Consider the following 26,372-nt stretch of genomic DNA (forward strand, 5'->3'; position numbering starts at 1 on the left):
TGAAATGACCAAAACGCCCTGCCTTAAAATGGCCAAAATGACCAAGGCAAACGATTCGTCGTGTGTTGAACCTGCGTTAGCCACTGGCTCTGGAGATCTTCTTGGCCAACTGGTTATTAGACTTTACGAGCCAACACTTGTATTTTCCAAACTATTTTTATCTTCTTCTATTTTTTCCCCGTTTATATATATATATATATATATATATATATATATATATATATATTTTAATAGTTAATTCCTTTTCTTTCCCTTTCTCAATCCATTATCATATCTGATGCAACGGTTCAGTTTCTGACTTCCATTAAGATTCTGGTGTTGTCTGTTTATGGTTCCAATCGTCTAATTGTGTGTTGTTCTTTCTCCCGAGGCGCTCCTTTGATTTCTCCTCTCGCGTCCCTCCTTGTCTAGCAACTTCTTTCTCTCGATAGCTTCCACCTGCTTAGTTTCTTCGACAAGCTCCGCTTGTCACTTTCTCTAAGTTGATTTCATGATTGACATATGCATATGTTTCCTCTACATATTGCGATTATCTTATTGACTACACGGAGGGCGGAGGATTCCTTTCGCATTTTTCTTATAAAATGACCAAAATGCCCTGCTTCAAAATGAGCAAAATGACCAAGGCAAAGGATTTATTGTGTGTTGAACCTATGTTTTAGCAGCTACTGATGTGAAGATCTTGGCCAACTGGTTAATTAAGACTTAGGGAGCATTTGGTAACGTTTCTGTCTTAGGGAATAGTTTTTGAACAAAAATAAATTTTTTTTTTGTTTTTGTTCCAGGGAACAATTTCTGAATATAAAAACGCGCTTGGTAATTGCAAAAAAAATTTCTACTCCATGAATATAAACACGTTTAGTAAATTTGTATAATTTCTACGCCATGGCCGAGGCCAACGACCAGCTAAAAGGACGAAAGAAGAAAACAAAGAAGAAGAAAAATGAGAAAAAAAGTGTTCTCGGAATTGTTCCCTGAACAAGAAACAACTTTTTCTATCTCTTGTTTCTATTACAAATCTGTCCTGGGAACAAAAAAAAAAAATAGATCTTTTGTTTCCAGGAACAAAAGTATAAATAAACGCGTTTTTATTCTTTCTTTGCTCCCGGAATAAAAGAACAAAAATTTGTGTTCCGGAAACAAACACATTTTTCCAAACACACCCATAACTACGCAACGTCCGTATATTCCAAACTATTTTTATCTTCTTCTTTTATTTTTTTTCCCGTTTATATATATATATATATATATATATATATATATATATATATATATATTAATAGTTATTTCATTTTCTTTCCCTTTCTTAGTCCGTGGTTGTCTCTAATGCAACGACTCAGCTCCCAACTTCCATTGCGATTATGGTGTTGTCTAGTTGCGGTTCCAATCATCTAATCATGTGTTGTTCTATTTCGCGAGGTGCTCCTTTGATTTCTCTTCTCGTGTCCCTCCTCAGCTAGCAACTTCTTTCTCTCGGTAGCTTCCTCCTGCTTGGTTCTGCCGACAAGCTCCCCTTGTCTCTTTCTCTTAGTTGATTTCATGATTGATAGATGCATATGTGTGTTGAATGTTTCCTTTGTATACATCGAGATACTATGTCCCGGTCAAATAAAGACCATGGAATATTTGTCAAGTTACCAATTCGATCATATGCACAAATCTAATTGACATGCATTTTATTCAAGACATAAACAATTTTATTCTTGGTTACAACCCCGGCTGAGGATTTCAATGTAGTGTCATAATTAGATCGCATAGGACATCATTATTATACATTACATGTAACAAGGAGATAGATTCCATATTGCGCACACATGCAATTTTGTCTATGAACAAACTATGACCATTAGGTATAAAGACGAATCAATGACCCAGTATTATGTGCACCCGTAAACCATAGTTGTTCGACACACAAGTTAACACCGTACCTCAGGTCTAAGGATTATTTACACAAGACCAAAGCATGAACAATTAGACATTGATCACGCTAAAAGCTTCCATGTCGCTAATCGTTCCATATGCGTCATGTTCAGTGAACTTGTCTAATACAAACACTTGTATTCTAAACTTAGGCATCACAATACCCAATGACTTGTGACTCATCATTCCTTTAAGTATCCAATACTTGATGGTGAAGTTATGAACACACCGGTCTCAACAAGATTATTAATATCTACTCAATAATCCATTGATCGGGAACGGTTTAAAGATTAAGCCTAACTATGAATCCGTCACATATATTCTTGACGTCTCAAGAATAGGCCTAGTTGCAACTGATCTTATGGAATCATTCATAAATATAAAATAATTCGACAAATGAATGAATACATCATTGCAATTAATTAAATAATAATAATAAAAGTACAACTGAAATCCCTAATATGTAACTATTACATAGTAGCTTTAGGGCATACATCGAACAATCTCCACTTACACTAAAGCCAACTTGTCTGGTACCTCAAACCCATTTTGTCAATATGCCTTTCAAAAGAAGACTGAGGTAAGGCCTTAGTGAAGGGATCTGCTACATTTTCCGCTGAGGCAATTTTCTGCAAGGCGATATCACCTCTCCCAACAATTTCTCTGATGAGATGGAAGCGTCTCTTAATGTGCTTGGACTTCTGGTGAGACCTTGGTTCCTTAGCTTAAGCTATCGCCCCATTGTTATCACAAAACAATGTAATCAATTTCTCAATTGAAGGAACGATTCTAAGTTCAGAAATAAACTTCTTCATCCAAGCGGCTTCCTTTGCTACTTCAAAAAGCTTCAGAAGCGGCTACATACTCTGCCTCAGTGGTGGAATCGGCAGTTATGCTTTGTTTGAAACTTTTCCAACTAACTGTACCACCATTGAATGTACTTAAGAATATTCTTGACTGCTATCTAGTGCTCTTCTCCTAGATCAGACTGATATCTGCTAGTAATACTTACAACATGCACAATATAAGTCTAGTACATAGCATAGCATACATTATGCTTCCAATAGCGGATGCATATGGTTTTTTCGCCATCCGCTCTCTTTCTTCAAGAGTGTTGGGACACATCTCCTTATAAAGATGGATCTCTTGCCTAAAAGGCAATAATCCTCTCTTGTAACATTGCATGTTAAAACGTGTTAACATTTTATTTATGTACGTAGACTGTGAGAGGCCAATCAATCGTCTTGATCGATTTCTATAGATCTTGATACCTAAATTATAGGCTGCCTCTCCTAAATCTTTCATGGAGAATTTCTGTGGCAAGAATAGCTTTATCGATGATATCATTGGTACATCATTTCCAATCAAAAGTACATCATCGACATACAAAACTAGAAATTCAATTGCACTCCCACTGATCTTCTTGTATACACAAGGTTCATCCGGATTTTTGATGAAGCCAAATGATTTGACTACCTCATCAAAACGAATATTTCAACTTCTCGAGGCTTATTTGAGTCCATAAATGGATCTCTTAAGCTTACACATCTTCCGTTTTCACCATTGGATTCAAAACCTTGTGGTTGTTCCATATAGATGTCCTCATCGAGAAAACCATTTAGAAAAGCCGTTTTGACATCCATCTGGAATATTTCATAATCTAGGTCTACAATTATAGCCAACATAATCCGAATGGATTTTAGCATGGCCACAGGTGAGAAAGTTTCGTCATAAGCAATTCCTTCTTTTTGACGATATCCTTTCGCCACCAGCCGTGCTTTGTAAGTTCCAATTTAACCTTCAGCATTCATCTTCCTCTTGAAGATCCATTTACAGCCAATTGGTGCAATACCACTAGGCAGGTCAACTAAGGTCCAAACACCATTAGAGTACATTAAATCCATTTCGGATTTCATGACTTCTAGCCATTTACCAGAATCGATGTCCGACATCGCCTCCTCATAGGTTTTAGGATCACTAGGTTGATCACTATCATTCATAATGAATAATGGTTCAATATGATCAACTGAGTGTCTATAACAAGCATGTGGGCGAGACGTTCTCGCACTTCTCCTAAGAGATTGTGTATCAGAAGCTCCTACTGAATCAGAAATTGGCATCTGAACTCAATTGTTTGGTACTTCATTATTTTCTTCTTGTAAGACTATTTTCCACCTAGCACCACCTTCTTGGACGAAATAATTCTCCAGAAAAGAAGCGTGTTTGCTCACCAAAATTCTTTAATCTGAATGAAAATAGAAATAATATCCAAGAGTTTCCTTTGGATATCCAATGAAGCGACTTTGTTCAAATCTTGCCTCCAATTTTTCTATATTTAGCTTTTTTCACAAAAGCTAGACAACCCAAAATCTTAATATGATTAAGACTAGATTTCCTACTATGACATATCTCATAGGCCATAGTTGGAACAAATTTGGACGGCACTCTATTCAGTATATATACAGCTGTCTCAAGGGCATATCCCCAAAGGGATATTGGCAAATTGGTGTAACTCATCATAGATCGCATCATATCTAATAAAGTATGATTTCTTCGTTCAAATACATCATTATGTTCTGGAGTTCCAAGAGGTGTCCATTGTGATAAAATGCTATTCTCTTTAAGATAGTTCGGGAATTGAGTACTAAGGTATTCATCTCCTTGATTCGATCGAAAAGCTTTAATACATTTTCTTGTTTGCTTCTCAACTTCAGCCTTGAATTCCTTGAACCTTTCAAAGGATTCAGATTTATACTTCATGAGGTATAAATAACCATATCGTGACAGATCATCGGTGAAGGTAATGAAGTAATTATAACCATCTCTAGCCGTTTCATTAATTGGTCCACATACATCTGTATGTATTAATCCTAATATATCAGCAGCTCGCGCACTATGTCCCACAAATGGCGCTTTGGTCATTTTTCCTAGAAGACATGCCTCACAAGTCGAGTATGACTCAAAATTTGAAGGATCAATGTACCTATCATTACTCAACTTGTTAATTCTCTCTTCTCCAATATGACCTAATCAGAGATGCCAAACATACTTTTTATTTGGACTGTCTCTAGGGCGTTTATTAGTTATGGCATTTATATCAATTCTATTTTCCTTATTGACATCGATAATCGCATTACCGAACATTGTAATGGTATAAAGATTGTTGGTTAATAAGCTAGAACCAATACATCTTCTATTATGATAAATAGAACATACATCATTAGCAAAAGAAAATTCATAATTTTCTTTACCCAAACGAGGTATAGAGATGATGTTCCTAATATCATTCTTATAATGCAAACAGTTCTTTAAAACCAATACATGTCCAAAGGCAAACATAAATGAAAAGTCTCTATAGCTAATGCAGCAACTCTTGCTCCATTGGCAAATGTTAGGACAATCTCATTTTACCTTAGCATCCTGCTTGTTTCCAGATTCTGCAAAGACATATAAATATGTGAAGTTGCAGCAGAATCTAGAACCCATGAGCAGGATTTAGCACTAACCGTAAGATTAGTTTCAATAAGCACAGACATCATACCTTCATAAGGTTGGTCCTTGGGCTTGATCTTCAAGCTCGCGAGGTACTTCCTACAGTCCCTCTTCCAGTGCCCTTTGACACTACAATAATGACATTTCTCTTTATCAATCTTGGGTTTTGGTTACACAACAGGTTTGACAGGCCTCTTCCATTTCTTTTTCTTTCAAACAGTCTTACCCCTTGAAGAAGAAGTCTTCGCCGTAACTACTACATTTGGTCTTGTGTTGTGCATTTTCTTCTCATAAACTACCAGTATGCTATGCAACTCAGCGAGAGTTTTCTCCATCTTATGCATATGGAAGTTTTGGACAAAACTAGAGAAGGAATCGGGTAAAGATTGGATGATCAAATCCACAGCTAACTCGTTGTCCATAACGAGATTCAGCCTAGCCAATTCTTCAATGTGCCAGATTACTTTCAAAGCATGATCATTAACTGATGATCCTTCAGCCATCCTCATATAGTATAATGCCTTAGATATCTCATATCTAGAAGTTCGACCATTCTCAACAAAGTATTCTTTTAAGTGCAAAATGATTGACCTAGCATCTTCCATAGATTCATACTTCTTCTGTAATTCATTATTCATCGAAGCAAGTATATATGACCTAACTTTTAAGTCATCGTCATGCCACTTACCATAAGTGACACACTCCTCTTAGGTCCCACCCTCAGGAAAGGAGGTTGGCATCTTTTCATCAAGCACATATCTAATTTTTTCTAAATTGAGAATAATTCTCAAATTCTTCACCCAGTCAGTGAAATTGGGTCCAGTCAAACAATTCTTGTCAAGTATAGAAGCGAGTGGGTTTGTGGTCACCATTCTTCGAAGGCGTTGTTCATGCGTTTTAATAAAAAATCTGAATATAAAATGGAGTTAAACAAATTACCTCTCGAAGCGCGCTTTATATGAATTGGTTCGGATGTTCTACAGTTCGAGCCCCACAAACGTCGAACCTCTAGTTCAGACACACCAACAACGGACGTCGAACGGAAGAAAGAACTTTAGGATATTCACCACTATGAAAGTGCTAGCAATCTCGTGGACACAATCCGCCGTATCCTTGATGTTTTAGTCACGGCCCGAACGAGAGAGAATTCCTCTTTTTATCGCGTCTCAAAAACACAAGAACACTCTCAAATTTCTCTATTTTTGCAGCCCATGTTATATCACAAAAACCATCAATTTTTTAAATAAAAATAAAATCGATTAGCAACCATTGCTGATCGTCCGCTGATGCACGAATGATCATGCATGGACCATCATGCTTCGTGCATGTGCACGAATTCGTGCACATGCATGAAGCTTCAATTTTATTAGTTATCAATTAATTAAATGAATAAATAAATAATTAATCAATCCCCTTTAAAAATAAAAAGAACATAATATTTATATGTACAATTGGAATACATTAACATGTATCCATTTTGCACATGCGTGTGCATCATATGCAAGTAGGCTCGTGACCATAATACAAATTAAATTAAATCTCATTTAATTTAATTTCAAATCGACTCAATTCGATTACAGTAATTGCAAACAGATTTGCAACAATATTTCTCTCTTGTTCCACGTTATCATAATTGTTTACGGTATGTAAAATCTCTAGGTTCATCACTAAGTTGGTAGTAAGACTTGTATTAACACATTAATACTCCCAAAAGAATTAATTGTCCCAATTAATCTTTAGGTCTTAAAGCCATGGGCTACCCAGATAGTGTGAATATTTTAATAACATAATGAACTTGTCAGTTTTTGCTACAGTGTAATTCAATCCCTCTGTCTTACTATGTCCCAATCAAATAAAGACCATAGAATATTTGTCAAGTCACCAATTCGATCATATGCACAAATCTAATTGACATGCATTTTATTCGAGACATAAACAATTTTATTCTTGGTTACAACCCCGGTCAAGGATTTCAATGCAATGTCATAATTAAATCACATAGGACATCATTATTATACCTTGCATGTAACAAGGAGATAGATTCCACATTGCGCACACGTGCAATAGATTCCATATTGCGCACACGTGCAACTTTGTATATGAACAAACTATGACAATTAGGTATAAAGACGAATCAATGACCCAATATTATGTGCACCTGTGAACCATAATCACAAGTTAACACTGTGCCTCAGATCTAAGGATTATTTACACAAGACCAAAGCATGAACAATTAGACATTGACCACGCTAAAAGCTTCCATGTCGCTAATCGTTCCATATGCGTCACATTCAGTGAACTTGTCTAATACAAACACTTGTATTCTTAACTTAGGCATCACAATACCCAATGACTTGTGACTCATCATTCCTTTAAGTATCCAATACTTAATGGTGAAGTTATGAACACACCGGTCTTAACAGGATTATTAATATCCACTCAATAATCCATTGATCAGGAACAGTTTAAAGATTCAGCCTAACTATGAACCTGTCACATATATTCTTGACGTCTCAAGAATAGGTCTAGTTGCAACTAATCCTATGGAACCATTCATAAATATAAAATAATTGGACAAATAAATGAATACATCATTGCTATTAGTTAAATAATAATAATGAAAGTACAATTGAAATTCCTAATATGTAACTATTACATAGTAGCTTGAGGGCATACATCCAACACCAAGTTCCAAAAAATGAGGAACTTGTTTCAACGGGTAGGTTCCAGGTTCTTAATTGGAAAAATCTAGAATTTATAACTCAGAACCTAGAACAAATTTTAATATTTTTCTTGATCCATATCTTTGTGCGATCTTCCGATATTCCATGATGTTCGATGATGAGTGTATAATCTGGAAGCACTAATCAGAGTTTTCATTTTATGGCTAAGATTTTTACTTTATTAATGTTCATATTTTTCGTGTATTTAAATATAAATTATAATTATTGAATTGGAATCGTACAAATAATAATATAAGTAGGACCTAGGTAGATCTTGGAACCTATGACAAGATAGGTTCCAAGTTCTAGTGTATGCAAAATAGGTTTTAGGTTCCAAAAATGAAGAATTTATTCCAATGGGTAGGTTCCAAGTTTTAGATAAAATCTGTACGAAATTTGGAACTGTTCACCCTACTTTTATTTAGTTGAATTCTTTGCCAACAATTCCTTTTCTTTTGTTAATAGTTTTGTTCATTTTATATTTGATGAATGACAAGCTTGTTTATTATTATTATGTTCATTTTCGCTTTGTTTAACTAAAAATGAAACAAAAAAAGAAAAAGAAAATGAACTTGTTGGACCTTAGAACCGACCCTATAACTTTTGATAGCATAGGTTTTAGGTTCCAAGTTCCGACCAGTAAGTTTTAGGTTCCAAAAAATGAGAAACCTGTACCCGATGGTAGGTTTTCAGATTCTAGGTAGAACTTATAAGGAACCCGGAATCGCTCACCCTACCATTTACTCCATTACTACCTTTACTTAATATGGAAATATCACCTCATTGTTTGCAAAACGCCAACATATCAGCATGCTATTCTACTAGACACAAACTAACTTGAATGAACCAAGTCTAATGTTCTTTGGAATTGGAAAGCTTGCAGAATCACAGCGGTAACAGATATGATGATGAGCAACGCCGAACAATATATAGATGAATAACAAATTGGACAAAACAAGCTAGAGCGAGCCAGGAAAGAAAGTCTCATGCGAATGCATGGACCTTTTATTACTAGGGTTGTCTCTAGGCAATAGGGTATTATCAGCAGTACAAAATCCTTATCTTACTAAGCGCTTGCTCCCCAAGACTGGCACCAAATCAGCATATGAAGCATCTGAAGCAACTCCTGCCCCTTATACCGCCTAGAAAGCGACCTATGTAAATCAAACTCTTGACCCTATACAATCCAACCAGTTACAAACTAAATTTCTAAGGAAGAGACGACATCCATTTCGATGTCGCTCTATTTCTCTAGTATGTTGGAGATTCCATGTAATCAACTTAAAAGGCAATCAATCAAACATGCTCGCAGACAGCATCTCTCTCAGCAAGACGACATAGAGCACAGGCAAACCGACCATATGATCCACATAATAAGACAAATCCAGTAGCATTCACAGGGCAAATCTAATATAAGAATGTCCCAGCTCGACCACAAGAGAAACACCTTGCTTATCGAACTTCCAGAGATTTTGCGAAATGATGTAGCTTAACCACGTCACTTCGCACGAGACCGATGATTACTCTGTGTCTCGAAAGGATTGACGATGTTTCACAATGATCAAACTCATGACGGAGCAGCCAGCTCGATAGCAGCAGTGGAGGAGCGATGGTTGCGTGGACGTGGCCCTGCATTTTTGTTGGGAGATAGATGCCATGGAAGAGGTTCTTTTTCTTTTTCAGTTTCCCCCCCTTTTTTTCTCCCCGTGTTCGTGAAAGCCCCTACTGTTGCCCCAGCGCAAGCTACTCTCCTAAGCCTGATTGATTTCTGAGGTCTATGATGCGTTGATGTGCCGTGTGCCCCTGCGCATATTCTAGGCCTTAAGAGGTGACGTCGATTTCGGCCATTGAAATCACTAAGGGTTTGATTATAATAATTATAAAGATTAATATTACAAAAACTCTAAACTAATAAATTTGTAGCAAATTTACCTTAAATTAATTTTAACAAAAATCTCCAAACGATACATTTGTGATAAATTTTTTGTTAATTTTCGTTATATTTTACAGTTAAATTTTTGACTTGAATGACATGTAGTAATTGACGTGTGTATTAATTTGGGGTTTTACTCTCTATTTGTTATAGATGTATCGGTTTATGATTAGAGAGTAAATTTATCACATATATTCCGAGTTTGGAGTTTTGACAGTAAAAAAAATTAGTTTTTAATAAGGGTTAATAGTCTGAAAAACCTCAAACCGGTACATCGTAACAAATTTACCTCAAACTATTTTTGACAATCAAAACCCCAAACTGGTATACCTTTGACAAATTTACCCACGTCTTGGTATACTTTTGACAAATTTATCATTTGTTAGTTTTTGTTAATGGGATGTAATGTGTTGGGCAGAGTCCCTTGAAGTAAAGTGAGTGCTTTGTGAAAAAATCTTAATAGCTTTCTAAACTCCTGTTCTTCTCCAACCCGGTAGGGTCCTCTGAGAAATGCAGCTTGGGTAGTTAGAAATGTTACAATCTTGGCATCTCTGAGTGTCTCTAAGCTCTGAACTAAAAGTCATAGTAGTTTTCTAATAAAAGGTTGTTCTTTAAGGGCTTGAACAAGAGGTTCGCCTACTGTGGGAAGGCATACCTGCAGGAAATTGACTCTGTCTTCCCTGGTTCTAAGTCTAGGTCCATTCATGGTATCAGAGCCATGGTTTCATTTATAACAAGATCCGTTCCATGCACTTAGTAGGTGAATCCAGTGCTGAGAAGATCTCTTCACACTATGGCTAATCCCGAGATTCTAGAAGCCCCTATTTCTCTTGCCTCATCCCTATCTTCCTCAACCCCTTCAAATTTTCCAGTGTCAAATGCTTCTAAGATTGACTATCTTTATGAAGTCTCTCTTAGTGATGAAACCAAAATCTCTTAAACTCAACTTTCCCTTATGAACCCTTATTCTGCTTTTGCTAAACCCACCTCATCATTTTCTCCTATCCGCACCATTCGACAACTTATCCGCCAAACTCCAAAGGAAGTAAAGGAGTACATCCAATCCTCCAATTTGATCAACATCCCATTCCTACCACTGAAAAGGAGCACTTTGTTACTCTTCAAATCCCTCTAGAGTTTCCCAGGTAATGGACCTAACAGGGATATTCTCATGTCCATTATGGAGCTATTCATCTTGCTCTCACCTTTCATAGTCGCAAGGGCTTACTGGTTGTGGCAAGAATAGCATTATTGGATACTCAATTCCTAGAATACCATTATGCTTGTATTGGTATTTTCCAAACCACTTTGAATGCTAGAACAATCTTTGTAACCTTATATCCAAATTTCAATATCGCTCTTTCAGATCCCCAGCTACTTTCTTGGTCCAAGTCCAGCTCACTGGAGCTCCTTAGACTGCTGATTCTGTTGCAGCAACATTGCAATACCGGATGGTTTACCGAGTCCAAAACCATGCTCTTGACTTGAATTTTCACAATAGAAATAAAGATGCTTTATTCATCTCTATGCATAATGATCAAGTATCCTACATTCATGTTCCTAGGCAAATCTCGAAAGAAAAGTTGGCCAAGCTCTATTTAGAAACCTGGATTACCAACTATGAAAAGCTCTATCAGAACAACAAACCTTTCCAATCTTCACACTCCGAATTTGTCAAGAAAAAAGATGGTACCGTTTCCATCAAATTTGGCAAGGAAAAGGAAGAAAGTCCTTCTATCTTCTAGACCCTCTTCATGATAGAACCATGTGTTTTGAGTCAATTTCCGAGCCAAATCCCAAAAAGCTTATCCGACATTTCCAAAGTAATGGAAATCCTATCTATTACTACAAAGAACAGTATGATCACTGTTTATGGGACCCCTTTTGTCAATGTTCCTATTATACAAATTCTCCTGATGAAGTAAACCCAACTACAAGACATCGATGGAAGCATAGAAAGTCAAAGGATACAATGTACCAAAGGTACTTGAACGGAGACTCCTTCGTTGATACTCTTAGTGAGTGTGACAAATTCCAATTTATGGTTTCCTATGCTCCAGCTTCACCACCAGAGTTCATTGCTCCACCCCTTGTTTCACCAACTCCATCAGCATCACCTCCTCCATCTCCTCCTCAGAAAGAGTCAGCTCTTTCCCCATTTTATAAGCCAATCTTAAAGTGGGTAAAGAAACATTCCTACCCGCTTGAGGCTTCAAAAGAAACTCCACCGAGTTCTTCCATCGCCATGTTCCATGAAACAGACTTTCCTCCTCTCGTTCGAGAAAGTTCAAAACTTCCGTTCCTTGGTCCAAAAGAATTCACTGACCCACAAGACAGATATCGGCATGCTCCTAAGATACTTGCCCCCATCGATGTGGATGAACATGGAAGATAGAAGAGGACTCCTGTTGCTGAAGCTATCCTAAATTGGCAATCGGAGACTCTTTTAGCACACAACAATGCGTTCAAAGTAATTGATTTCAAAATTGTGGATGTGCAACAAGATCTTCGAAGATATGATGAAACAACCAAGAAGATGCTTTTTGATTTCCAAAAAAGGCTTCGTGCCTTGGAATCCAAACAACATTTGGGATATTATCATTTTGAAAGCTCCAAGATATAGAAAAGCTCAAAAGATAGATCCAACTCCTTGAAGAAGGAATGTTCAATCCCTTCAGCCCATTTCCAACAACGTTGTGAGCAGAAAATTCGCTTCCACCCCCTCATAATACGTCTATCTTCACTGCCCTCATAAACGTCCCTATCAAACAGGACAAGACAGATGTGGCAAAGATGCGAAATCGCCTCAAGGAATTGGACCGAACAAGGAAAGAGAAGGGAAATGAGAAGATGCCTGAAGAATCCTTGCTTGTTATAAAGGAAAAGCCAAGCTAGATGATGTTATCAAATCAGTTAGAATCATTCCTGAAAGATTTGAGCAATCAGGAAGAACAGCCGGATCCTGTTACTGCAAAAGACCAAATTTTAGTAGAACCAGCTTTTCCCAGTAACTCTAATATTGAGTCAGAATCAGTATCTCTTTCACCCTCTTCATCTTTCTCAATCCCTGACATTGATTCCTTCCCTATTGTGCCAATAACTCCATCCATATTTATGGCCGACCCTCCGAGACAAGATATGGAATCCAACCATTCTAAACTAGATGTGATTCAAGCAAACAATCCTTCTCGAGAATGTGACTACTTCTTCCAAACAGTTTTCACTTTATCGATAACATTCCTTATTCCAAATGGCTAGAAAGATTTGAGGAATTTCATACTTGGTTAAATGTCTAAGCTCTTATCAACCAGCATAAATATGATGTTCTTTTTGGTTTTGTCGTAAGGTTTACAGGAAGTCTCAAACATTGGTGACAATCGGTGACAGAATAGGATCAAGTCCAATTTTTACTTTCACCATGCCATTACCCTCCTGTATCATTTTTCATTGGAAAACCTTCTGACCTTCATGAGCTCAAAAGGAGAGAATTCTTTGAAAGAAAATGCAATTCTCTTCAGAAAAAACATCTCGATAAGCATTATCGGGAAATGCTCAAGCTTTTTTATGGTATTGGAGCTGATCCAAACCTAAAGCAAATTTTTTTTACTTCCATCCCCAAAGAGTTATCCCAATAGGTTGAAAAATCTTTTCTCAGTAGAAATAGAAGAATTATGGATATTCCTTTGGAAGAAATACAACAAGAGATCCTTCTGTGCCTTGATGATTCTTGCCTGAAGTGCCAAATGGTCAAAACTCATATCACGGACAACAGAGAACTTGATAGAGCCTGCTCTCACCAGGAGTTGAAATCAAATATTCCAAGAAAGACTATGATGGTTCTTGCGGAAAGTCTTCTAGAAAAAAAAAAAACACTTCAAGAAATTCTGGATAAAGAAATCCAGAAGTGGCTCTAAGCACTTCCGGAGAAACAAGAAATGGTGATTCCTACGCAAAAGAAAGATCGTTCGGACCACAAGAAATCAACTCGATGCTTTATCTACAACCAAAAAGGCCATTTCACCAAAAACTACCCTTAGGCAAGAAAATGTCAGCATCATCTAATAAATCACATAGAAATTAAGACAGGCATTTCACTTGAAAATGATGATGTCGAATCTTTATTCTCTGCGGATGAAGAACCATCTGAATAGACTCTGTGTCATTCTCTGTTACCAAACTCTAAGTAAAACTAATTCAGATTCAGAAGGTTCAGAAGGTTCAAAAGATCTTTATCATATATATATGATTTCTTTAGAACAAAACCCCGACATATTTTCAAGCCAACTCCATTGTCCCCATTTCCCTGTAAAAATCTGTACATCAAAGTTTTCTAAACCCATCACTCTCATCACTCTCATAGATACTGGAGCCAGTTGTTCAATCTTAGATACTAAAGTTCTTCTTGAGGAATATTGAATTTCCTGTGTCCGATATTTCAATTCTGCATCAGGAGATACTTTTTCTACTAATGTAAGAACTACACTAGTAACTGTCCAGTTTTTTCCCCAATGTTCCATAACTACAAAAAATTTTGGATCCAGTCTTCCCAACAAAGATTTGATAATTAGTTGGGACATAATGACTCAAATTCCTTAATTTTGTATTATTCCTGGAAAATGTCTTAAGTATAGGGACTAATTCTCTAAATTTGTTAATATCCAAAGACTTATTTCCATCCAAATGAGTCTGTTAGATCCAATCATACAAAAGTTGCTAGAATGCTATTTAGAATCCCATTCTGAATTCTTGCAAAAGTATTCTCATCCTTTATGGAAAAATTCGGAATTCTTTGTTCGCCTTCCCTTTAAGAAAAATGAAGACATCAATCCAACTAAGACAAGTCATATGGGAATGAAGCCAGAGAACCTGGTCTTGGCTCAGAAGGAATGTTAAGTTAAATGACACGTGACAGTTGACTGGTACATCAATTTAGGATTTTACGCTTCGTTTGTCACAATTTACAATTTTTGTGATTTTTTTTTTGCATTAATCCAATTTAGCAGATGGTATATTTGTCACAAATTTACCAGTTTATGGTTTTTTTGCAATCGAATAAATTAGTTTTAGGTAAATTTTTCATAAATGTAGCAGTTTAGGATTTTTTTTTTTTTATGATCAATCAAGGTAAATTTGTCACAGGTGTACCAGTTTGGGGTTTTTCATGGTCAACAAATAGTTTTTGGTAAATTTGTCATAGATGTACCAGTTTGAGGTTTTTAGGATATTAACTCTTTTAATAAATGTGTCAAAGGTGTATCAATTTAGAGTTTTTTATGGTTAAAAACTTAGTTAGAGATAAATTTATCATAAGAGTATCAATTTGTCGTTTTTCGTGGTGTTAACCATAATTATAATTAGTATCATTTTATTGAACAAAATTTTGCATATGCAATATGCATAGAAGGAGGTGGAGAGACGGATTTGTCCATGCTTTGAGCAAAGCTAGGAGTGTCACGATTAACATGCCCCACCTTACCCACACAAGCTATAATTATTGGCTGTCATACGTTCAATTACGTAGATGAAAATGATGGGATTATAAAATACTAGGCTCAGCATAAGGTCATGAGAGGGCTCAATTTTGATATTCCACGTTTGGCAATAACTTAAAAAAAAAACGCAACACTTGCTATTTCCGCAATATCTTTGATTTGTTAAGTTATTATTTACCACAAAAAAGGAAAAGTTGTGGCCTTTTTATAAAAAGAAAAAAGAAAAGAAAAGAAAAGTTGAGGTTGGTGTAAATATTATTTTTGCTTCTTAATTTTGGAATTGATAGAATCTCATTCACTATGTAATCTTCAAATAAGTCGTGTAGCTTCTACTCACTCCACGCTTTGGTCTCCTAGTTAAACAATTTGACTACTGCTAAAGAATCTTCCCTATTGACCGGGCCCCCAATCAACCTAGTTAATAGCCATTTATCTTCTCGAACGTTGATTGATTTGCCATCTCCTACCAGCCATTTCACATTAGGATAAAATGCATATTTACCCATTACTAAGCTTTACCAATCCCATGACAGACGAGATCCCTTTGCTGCACTCCATAGGTCTCCTTTGGGGAAATAAATTCCTTTGAGAACTTGACTCCATGAGGTTGAGGGGGGTTGTGATAGTCCCTAAGCCTATTTGCCCAACATGGCTTTGTTAAAGATAATCACGTCTTTGAAGTCAAGTCCCCCTCCGTCCTTTCTGGTTTTTAGCACATCCCAGTTCTTCCCATCCATGCCCTTCCTTGACTCATTTTGTTTCTACTGGAAAGAAGCGACCTATTGTTCAAATGATTTACAAACCAAGACCGAAATCTTGAATATTATCATAGCATACTGGGGCAAGGCATGCACAACTATTTTTATGAGAACTTTCTTGCCTGCTTAGGACATTAGTTTCTCTTCTGGCCTTCAAGCTTCATGTTAACCCTTGCTAACATTTATGCGAACACTTGTCTCTTTGACTAGCCCCAGTTAAATGGAATCCCAAGATATTTCCCTGTCTTCTCAATAATCAGTACCCCAAACCCTTGTGCCATGTTTTTCCTTAAATGCAAAGGACAGCCACTTCTAAAATAGATTCCTAATTTATTCAGGTTAATGGTTTGGCCTATCACAAAGTAATAGTGATTCAATGTGGCTACCAAGTTTTGGCACTCTTTAACTGTTTCGTCCAAAAAAAGGAGGGCATCATCAACAAATAATAGATGAGAGAATGTGCGGGCAAAACATGTTTAATTTGATTCCTCTTATACTCCCCTCTTCTGTAGCTTTACATGAGCCAAGACAAAACATAAGCTATTAGGATGAATAGATTAGGAGATAGTGGGTCTCCCTATCGAAGTCTTTGCGTAAACTAAAAGTACTGTAGTGGTTCTCCATTCACTTTCACACTAAAGGAGACAGTTGAGACACATTGCATGACCAAAGAACCCTTCATAGAAACCCATCTTAAGCAGGCATGGCCTAAAAAAATTCCATTCCACTCTATCATAGGCTTTCTGTATGTCCAATTTCAATACAGCCTGAAACTTTTCTTTCCCTCTTCCTAGCACTCAGTTGGTGTAAAACCTCCCAAATAATAAAAATATTATCTTGAATTTGCCTTCCATTCACAAAAGGCACTTTGCTCAATGGCTATGAGCTCAAGGAGCCAACATTTTAAACAATTAGCCATTATCTTTGAAATGATTTTATAACTAAAATTATATAGGCTAATGGATCTAAACTAGTTCATAATTTCAGGGTTGGGAATTTTTAAATTAAATGAAATATATGTCTTATCAATCAAAGGGTCAAGAGTACTTGACTTAAAGGACTTTTTAACCAGTTGAAACATGTCTGACTAAATATCCTCCCAACAATGATGATAAAATTGGCCATCCAGTCCATTTGGACTTGGAGCTTTAAGAGCTTGTATTTGGAACATTGCTTCTTTCACTTCCTCTAGTGTTATGGGAGCAATCAAATCTCCATTAATCTCATCTTGGACTATGCAAGGGCACTAGTTCAAGATTGGTTGGAAATCTCTAGGTATCATCGTCTCATAAAGGCTTTGGTAGACGTTTACGTTGTGTTGTCTCAAGAGGCTAGGCTCATGACACCGAATCTGTTCATCAATTTTCAGCATTGTAATCTTGTTGCATTATCGCCTATGAACTGTTGTTGCATGGAAGTACTTTGTATTCCAATTACCTCATTTTAGCCAATTAATCTGGGATCTTAAGCCCTAGTACACCTCTTTCTGTCTCTAGAGTTTTTCAATTTGATCCACATTTTCTTGGGAAACCTCCTTGTGAAATGCTCCTAACGTTCTATTTGTCATTTCAGTAAGTTTCTTCTTTAAAACCCCTATATGATGAGAAGAATTTGAGAACTTCCTCAAACTCCATGCATCCAATTCGTTGGAAACCTTCTGAGCTTTACTGTGAACCTCCTTTGCAGTAACTGTGGATCTAACCAAGTTCTTTTTTATAATCTCATTAAATTCTTGATCATTCAACTAGAAAGCTTCAAATTTGAATTCTTTTTTCATTCTCTCACCCACTGGATACAAGGAAAGTAGAATAGGACCTATGGTCCGAACTTATGGCCGGTAAAGCAATAACTTCTACAATCAAGGACAAAGCCTTCCATCGATGTTACACAAGACCTCGTACAGTCTCTTTTACCTAGGCATCTCCTTCTCTGTTATTTTCCCAAGTATATGCACACTCCTTGCTATCGACATCCATTAGTGAACAGTCATTTAAAATTTCTCGGAAGGCAACTACGATGGTGATCCGTCTCTCTCTTACCAACTCCCAGTTATCATGTATTTTGTTAAAATCACTCATAAAAATCCAAGGGAGTTGGTTGCTAGCATGCATTGTGTATGGTTGCTTTCACAAGAGAAGGGGCATGTAAGAAAGTGATCCTCATAAACTGTCCACTAGATGGGTTTTCGCTGCACAGGTCTATATACTCCTTTGAACTTGAGACCACCTCCAACGAGGCTTCCTCATCCCATATGATTGCTAAACCCTCAACAATGCCTTCTGGCTGCACCAGTGTAGAATTCGGAAACTTGAAAGCTAAATGAAGTTCACCTTATTCTTTATCTCCATTAAAAAATCACGTTGGACCTTTCACGAGTCACTAAGGCTCTAAGTTCCTGGAACATCAGGGGAGTGCCCAACCCCTAACAATTCTAGCTCAAGATCCTCAATATATCTTAAGTGACTTATACTAGCTTTGTATCATCTAAACTTTTGCACAAGGCCGCCAAACGAAGCTCATTAACATACTACCATTCCATCCTATTTCCAATACTTAGTAGGAGTGTCAATGGTTCGGTTCGGTTTGATTTTTAAAAAACCTCACCGAACCAAACATTTAGGAAAAACTTCCGAACCAAACCGAATGAGACCCAAACTGAATATGAACCGACCAAAATTTCGGTTCAGTTCGGTTCAGTTTTTCGGTTTTCAACTTTCAATTTTTGGTTTTTGCATTTGTTTTTTTTTTTTTGTTTTTTTTTTTCTGTTCTCTATATTTTTCATTTCAAGAAATAAGCTCTTATCGGTTTGTTGGTTTGGTTCGGTTCAGTTAACCGATAAAAATCGAACTGATAAAAAAATCAAAATTTTCAGTTCGGTTCGGTTCGATTTTCGGTTCAGTTTTTGACACTCCTAGTATTCAGGGCACCATGTGACCGTCAAAGGGCAGAATTGCAGCGCCAGACAGGGAAAGTAAAATTGAAGATAAACTAACAGCGGGCCCGAGTCAAACCAACGAAACAGACAACACCAACAGAGCGGACAACCTTCACAAAAGTAAAATCCTAGCTCGAGACGGAGAGAGGTCGGCGAGTCAATCAGCACCGAGAGAGTAAATGGGTACTTGAATGAAGAATGCACGGCTAGACCAAATCGTTGAAGAAGAGACAAAGATTGTATCGACAAAATTTGCCAATAATTGATTTACGTGAAAATTATCAAAAAAGTTCTAAACCTATTGTAATTCTGTTAATTCAGTCATAATTTTTTCTTTGTTAGCTCAATCCTGTAATTATGCAAATTCGGTCCATCTAATCAAATTTGGCCACCCAATACTAAGGTGGACACTAGTCGACACTAACATGACAATTTTTAAATAATATATTTATTATAATTTTTTTCCCTTTTTTTTTCCTTTTTCTCTTCTTCCTCTTTGCTTCTTCTCCCTCAATGACCGACAAGGCTCGCTAGCTGCGGGCGAGGGCCACGAAGAAAAACCGCCGGGAAGGTCGTGGTTCTCGCCCACCCTCGCTGGCAGCCTTGCCCCGATCTACGTGAGGCCTAAGGGCCATGGGTGAGGAGACTTCGCCCACATCTAGGCGAGGCCAGCCTCGCCATGTGCAAGCAAAGGCGGCCTCTTTCACAGCTAGCGAGGCCATGGCAAGCCTGGGCGAAGTCAAAAAGACCCAGAAAGCTCTTCCTCTCTCTATGATTTTGCCGATCCAAAACTCGATGACCACCAACCAAAATCAAATCTTTTCGAGCTACTAAACGCGAATGATGGATGCTCTCTTCTAGGTTCGATTCAATCAAACCAAAGAAAAGCACTCGGGCTCAAAGATGGAAGAAAGATTCAACTCAAAGATGGGTCGGGAGGATTGAGGCGGATTTAAGTATGTGTATTTCACTTTCGCCTCACCGGCCATCCGCGATGGTCATGGCCTCGCCCGATGGCCACGATCATCACCGATGGCCACTATAGGGAGAAGCCAAAGAGGAAGAATAGGAAAAAAAAAAAAACAAAAGGAAAAAAATAAAATAAAATAAAAAAATAATAAAAAATTGAAATAGTAAAATATTATTAAAAAATTGTCATGTCGGTGTCGATCGGACGGCCCGATGCTGATTGGTGTCCATGTCAACGCCGATTAGCTAAATGGTCGAATAGACTGAATTGACATAATTGCAACATATTTTTTTTTTTTGGTAAGGCATAATTGCAAAATATTTAAGACTGAATTTATCAAAACAAAAAGTTTATGATTGAATTCCACCTTCCCAATCCTCTATATTACTCGGAAAGGGCTTTCATAGCGACGGATTAGCCCTTTATTTACGTCCCTGTATCGAAAGATGAGGTGCAACTTGGCCAGCACCAAGTCCCCGACTTGAAACTCCACATGCTGTCGCTTTTTGTCGGCCCATTTCTTTGTGCGTTTTGCGGCTTTATTCAGACACACTCGCACCAAGTCGGCGTGTTCATCCCATTCCTTAGCGATCTTGTACGCGGACGGACTGCTCCCTCGGTATCCTGAGGCGATCGTGCTTGGCGTGAGCGGCTGCTACCCAGTCACGATCTCCAACGGGCTTTGGTTCGTGGACTCGCTCAGCTGCAAGTTGTAAGAAAATTGGGCCACGTCGATCAGCCATGCCCAATTCACTTGCGTGTTGCTCACATAGTGCCGAAGATAGATTTCCAGCAATGCATTCACCTAAGGAAGCCGCCAAGCCCGAAAGGTGTCGGACCCTCATGGTTGTAGTAGATCGCCTCTCCAAATATGCGACATTCGTGGTAGCAACAAAGGATTGCCTAGCCGAGAAAGCCGCCAAGATATTCCTCAAGCATGTCGTCAAATATTGGGGCGTTTCGCGCATGATCATGAGAGATTGCAATTCTCGATTCACCGGACGGTTTGGGATCGAGCTCTTCAAGTTGCTAGGGACGAGTCTCAACCTTCCCACCAGCATGCATCCCCGAACCGACGGACAGACGGAGCGGGTGAATGCATTGCTGGAAATCTATCTTTGGCACTATGTGAGCAACACACAAGTGAATTGGGCACGGATGATCGACGTGGCCCAATTTTCTTACAACTTGCAATGGATTGAGTCCACGAACCAAAGCCCGTTCGAGATCGTGACCGGGCAGTAGCCGCTCACGCCAAGCGCAATCGCCTCAGGATACTGAGGGAGCAGTCCGTCTGTGTATAAGCTCACAAAGGAATGGGGTGAACACGTCGACTTGGCACGGGTGTGTCTAAATAGAGCCACGAATCGCACAAAGAAATGGGCCGACAAATAGCGACGGCATGTGGACTTTCAAGTCAGGGACTTGGTGCTGGCCAAATTGCACCTCATCCTTCGATACAAGGACGTAAACAAAGGGCTGATCCGTCGCTATGAAGGCCATTTCCGAGTAATACAGCAGATCGGGAAGGTGGTGTACAAACTGGACTTGCCATCCAAGCTCAAGCTACACCCTGTGTTCCACATGAGCATGCTAAAGCCGTTCCATGCGGACAAGGATGATCCGGATCAAGGCACATCACAATGAGCTCCCCTTGGGGCGAAGACCTCCTATGATCGGGATGTTCAGTACATCATGGCCGACTGGATCATAGGGAAGAAATATCGTGCACCAAGGAAGGAATACCTCATCCGGTGGAGAGGCCTTCCCGAAAGTGAAGCAAGTTGGGAACCCTTTGAGGCTCTGTGGCAGTTCAAGAAGCACATTGAAGCCTTCTATGCCATAGACGTGACGAGGGCGTCGCTTGATTAGGTGGGGGAGAATGACACGGCCCACGGACAAAGCATGGTCCAAGATCGTCCATGATCGGCCGTGTCACACACAAAGAGTTACCCGAGAATAGCCCACGGTCGCCCATGAGCAGAACGAGCAAAAGGCCCATGCACAATCCATGAGTGACCCATGAGCGATGCTCGCCCAGCCCAGGAGCAGGCCATGACCGTTTGGCTGATCGCGTGTCAGACGGACCTGCAACCCTAATCTTGCTTTTGACGCACGCTCATGGTCTGCCCAAGGCCTGACGTACGCGACCCATGGTCTTCCTAAGGGCCTACCGTGTATAGCCATCGAGTAGCCTATGAGTAACCTTGTAATGATGATACGTATTTAAAATATACCGTTGGATCGGAGGGACGATCAACGGCCGATATACGACCCGCTCTTGTATAAATAGGGATCCCTCTCCCACTTTGTAACAGTTCGTTCACAAGGGAATACACTCTCTTTGCTCATCCAACTCTTGTGTTCGAGCGTGTGTGTGTACAAGGCTGACTTGGGATCACCGATCCTAAGGCCGCGCGGTGTTTGATCGACCGAAATTGATCGACCCGTGACAAGTGGTACAATATATTTATGAGATTTTAGTAATTTTCCCATTTATTTACTGAAAGAATCTGTATGGGTGTTGATGTGGGAATGTTTGGGAAAATGGAGGTTAAACGTGTCAGGGATGTGGGTTGTTTCGGAAGTATGGAGATCGGTGCAGGACCGGTAATAAACATTGCAGGTGGCTGGACATTGTGTTCTACGTTATCTATTTCTCTTTTTAACCAAAAAAAGGCTTCTTGTTTGTATCACAACAAATTAAACGAACTCATATATAAAAAGATATTTATTTTTTTGAATGAAGTAAAGATAAAGAAAACAAAATCTAAGAAAGAAGAAGAGATCTGTTTCTACAAGATGGAATTATATTTGTTCAATACACTTGTTAATATGAATAGTTAGAAAAGAATACAAAAAAAAAGAAAAGTATAGATAGAGCAAAGAAGAGAGGGGAGCTCAGAAAGTATAGTAGGAAAAAATTTATACCTATGTATAAAGCTATATATGAATCACCCACACCCACTTCTTTTGTATGTCATTAACTGATTTTCCTTTAATTAAGACGAAATTCTATAAAAGCAAACTCCCGCCTCCTTTAAAATATCATAAACAATCCCTATAGGTTGACTACCTTTTTCAAGTAAAAAAAGAATGACGAATATTTAAATACGTCTGATTATTTGTTAGATCATAAAAATCCACTTTATGAAGATCTCTTCCTTTGGGATTAAACATCAATTGCTACGTTTCTGAATGGGTGAATGGAGATTGTGGGTCGATTAAAGAGAGAACTGAGACGATTCGAATGGATGTGGTTGGGGATGAAACAGTGAAAGGGTTGAAGGGGATTTAGGGTTTCCATAGGACAAAAAAATAGGGATTTGGGGAAACTATCACATTAGGATAGAAAAGAGCTCTCACAAAGGAGAGAGAACAACTCTCACATGGGAGAGCCAATTGTACTATGTAGGAAAATGCTTCTTTGACATTTAATCTTGTGAGATTCACATGTAAAACCCTCGTGAGATTCATAAAATCAGTTTATTGTGATTCAACGTCTCCAATGAACGGATTGAGGAAGTAATTGGTGAAAGGGAGTCCTCCAAACTCCTAAACCGGTCGCCTTTTTCTAATTGTTTGAACTTCGTCATAAATAGGAAGCTGCTCAGAATTCGCGTAGGTTACTGTCAAAAACGGAGAGGTTTAGGGGTTCTTTTTGCCTAATAATGGGCAAACGTTTTCTTCTTTTTTGATAAGTTGTCTTTTTCTTTTTCCGTAGCCTTAGTTTCACCTCTTAAAGAATGCTTAAGATCTTTCGCTCAATATCATCGGTAAAAACTTAGATTAGCTATGTAACTTAAATATTTAATATAAGTAAAAAAGTTTGAAAGATTCATGAGTGGAATGCGGTTTCGTGAAATATATTGCCATATTGAACTTGGAAGAGTTTGACCACCATCACATATTTTTTTCACAAGGAGGTGAGATCACCACATCTCGAGCATTTATCTGCAAATTGGCTGCTAATACTAATAGTCAAATTATTCACAATCCTAATTCCCAAAATTTCACCAGAATTTTGTCACTCCTCGAAGGCTCATCAAATAATTTCCACTGTATAAGAAATCAAGAACGCGACCTATTGTAGCTATAGACAGCATAGAGGGACTGTATGAAAGTAAGCACAAGCAAAACAACAGCAGCAATGAAGGAAATGATTGACCATGGATTGTCGAAGTACTTGTTCTTGAGAATGGCTCTCCAGGCATTCCACTTTTGAGCGAGAGCGGCTCTCAAGGAAAGCCATTTGACTAAGCAGTATCTGTCCACTTTCTTGGACAGATCATAGAGATAACTGTTTTTAATGTCGAAGGCCACCCCCTGGCAAAGCCGGTTGAAGAGGTCAACGACCTCGGCGTTGCTCCCAAGGCAGTGCTCGATGATACCACAGCGGCAGAGGTATTGAACGTCCTCAGGGGAGCTGATCAAGTTGTGCATGAAGATTACGTAAGAGGTGATGTGGTTCTCGCAATCAAAGTGAGACTGCTCGAAGGCTATCAGGTTGAGGAAGAGCGACCATGTCCCTTCATGGATCTCAAGCCTGGAGATCTTGAGGATCCCCTGCTCGAACTGGATGTCCCAAAAACTGTTCGGATAGCTCAACCTGATCTTGATCCCGGCTTCCCAGAGCTTGGTCAAGCAGAAAGTGAGCTTTTCCCGGCTCTGAGGCCATTGCTTGGTCTTGGACCGCTTGGGGCCCAAGTGCAGGAGGCTCCGCCGAAACCCTTCAAGGTAATGGAGCGTGTCATGGTTGTATAACGGGTTGAACTTCAATCTTTTGTGGCTCGGTCTGATTGTTTGCGTCGGCATCAGAGGGTCGAAGAACTGGATCGCCAGCTTGGCTACGCATCCCTTCTGGTTGGGGTCACTGAGCTGGAGTCGGAGCAGCCGGTTGAGTATGAAGAGCGGGATTTGATTCTCGAGCATGATCATGTCCCGTTGGATCTCAAGTATCAATCGCCGCATTGAGAAGACAGGGTCATTGCGAGGGTAGCCGAGTTTCTCAAACCCCTCGGTGAATCCTCGGAACAGCTCGATCACAAAGCAACTGTCAAGAACCATCATCTCTACAAACTCATCGCGGCTCATGGATATGGTTCCCTCATAGCAGGCACGAGCTGTCCTCTCGACCTTCTTCACCGAGTCTAGATAGAGGTCTATCTTTTGATTGGAGCGCTCAAGGATGTGGTGGAGGCAGCGCCACTTGTGCCGGTCCATATGGCGGAGGTGCTCCTCACCGTGGTGGTACGGCCCGAGGGAGACGATCTGGGGGACCCAGGCCTTGTCCTCACCATTCTTGAGATAGTGTGGAAACCGGTAAATGGAGAGCTTTGCCCATGAGCTTGGCACGTGGTCCTGGCGACCTTGCTCGAGCTTCTCTTCGATGGAGACGACCCACTCGGACTTGGGAGGCCTTCGCTCATAGTCAGGGACGATTTCGCCCCCATAGGTTGATTTCTTGGGGAGTCGAGATTCCACAGTTTCTCGGAGCTTGAGAGTGATTAAATACCAACCCAAGAAGAGCTCCTTGTCGTGAATAGCAGCCATTTCTTGTGAAGAACTGGTCTGTGTTCCTCTGCCTTTACCTTCAATGGGTTTTCATTCTTTGAATTGATGCTTTCTAAGCAATAGGTTTGGTCTGTGAATTGCTACTTTGATGGCCAAGGGTTTTGGACGATTTTCTCCCCCAAAACGAGCTTTATAATATTGTCGCCCTTAGGAGGTCAGGTCGATTTCGTCATTGTACTGATAATGTGAAACGTTATTAATAACATGCCCTACCTTATCCATACATGGTACAATCGGACGCCTCATGCGAACGGTCGGGTTTTATTTTGCCCCGCTTAGCCTTTTAATTAGATTTAATGATTTAATTATGAGTGGGAGAAATATATAGTCACATATAGCAGCATTTTGCATGTAGGAATTGGTGATAATTCCTCACTTTCCTTAAGAACAGACTTAAATGATAGCACGAGAATTAGATATCATTATGCCCATCTCACCTCTCTCATAGAAGCAATCGAATGAATTTTAAGCTCTTCGTATTCTTTCTCTTTCACCAAATTGTGTGTATGTACACATCTCGGTGCAGTGCCTTTCAAGTATTTATAGAACAAGCTGGATTGAATAGAAGAAATTT

At 38.9% G+C, this 26,372-nt stretch overlaps 1 protein-coding gene across 1 annotated transcript; it reads right to left on the bottom strand.

The window, feature by feature from the left end:
* Positions 1–24,295: 24,295 nt before the first annotated feature.
* LOC120288443 (UPF0481 protein At3g47200-like) lies at positions 24,296–25,777 on the bottom strand. The gene has a single exon (XM_039302427.1). It carries the CDS (start codon positions 25,775–25,777, stop codon positions 24,296–24,298), a length of 1,482 nt encoding a protein of 493 aa, XP_039158361.1.
* Between the last annotated feature and the right edge of the window lie 595 nt (positions 25,778–26,372).

Source organism: Eucalyptus grandis, chromosome 9 (genome assembly GCF_016545825.1).
Source record: "Eucalyptus grandis isolate ANBG69807.140 chromosome 9, ASM1654582v1, whole genome shotgun sequence".
Taxonomy (NCBI): Eukaryota; Viridiplantae; Streptophyta; class Magnoliopsida; order Myrtales; family Myrtaceae; genus Eucalyptus; species Eucalyptus grandis.

Excerpts from the sequence above, each read along its gene's own strand:
- LOC120288443 (XM_039302427.1), bottom strand. The coding sequence starts at position 25,777 with ATGGCTGCTATTCACGACAAGGAGCTCTTCTTGGGTTGGTATTTAATC.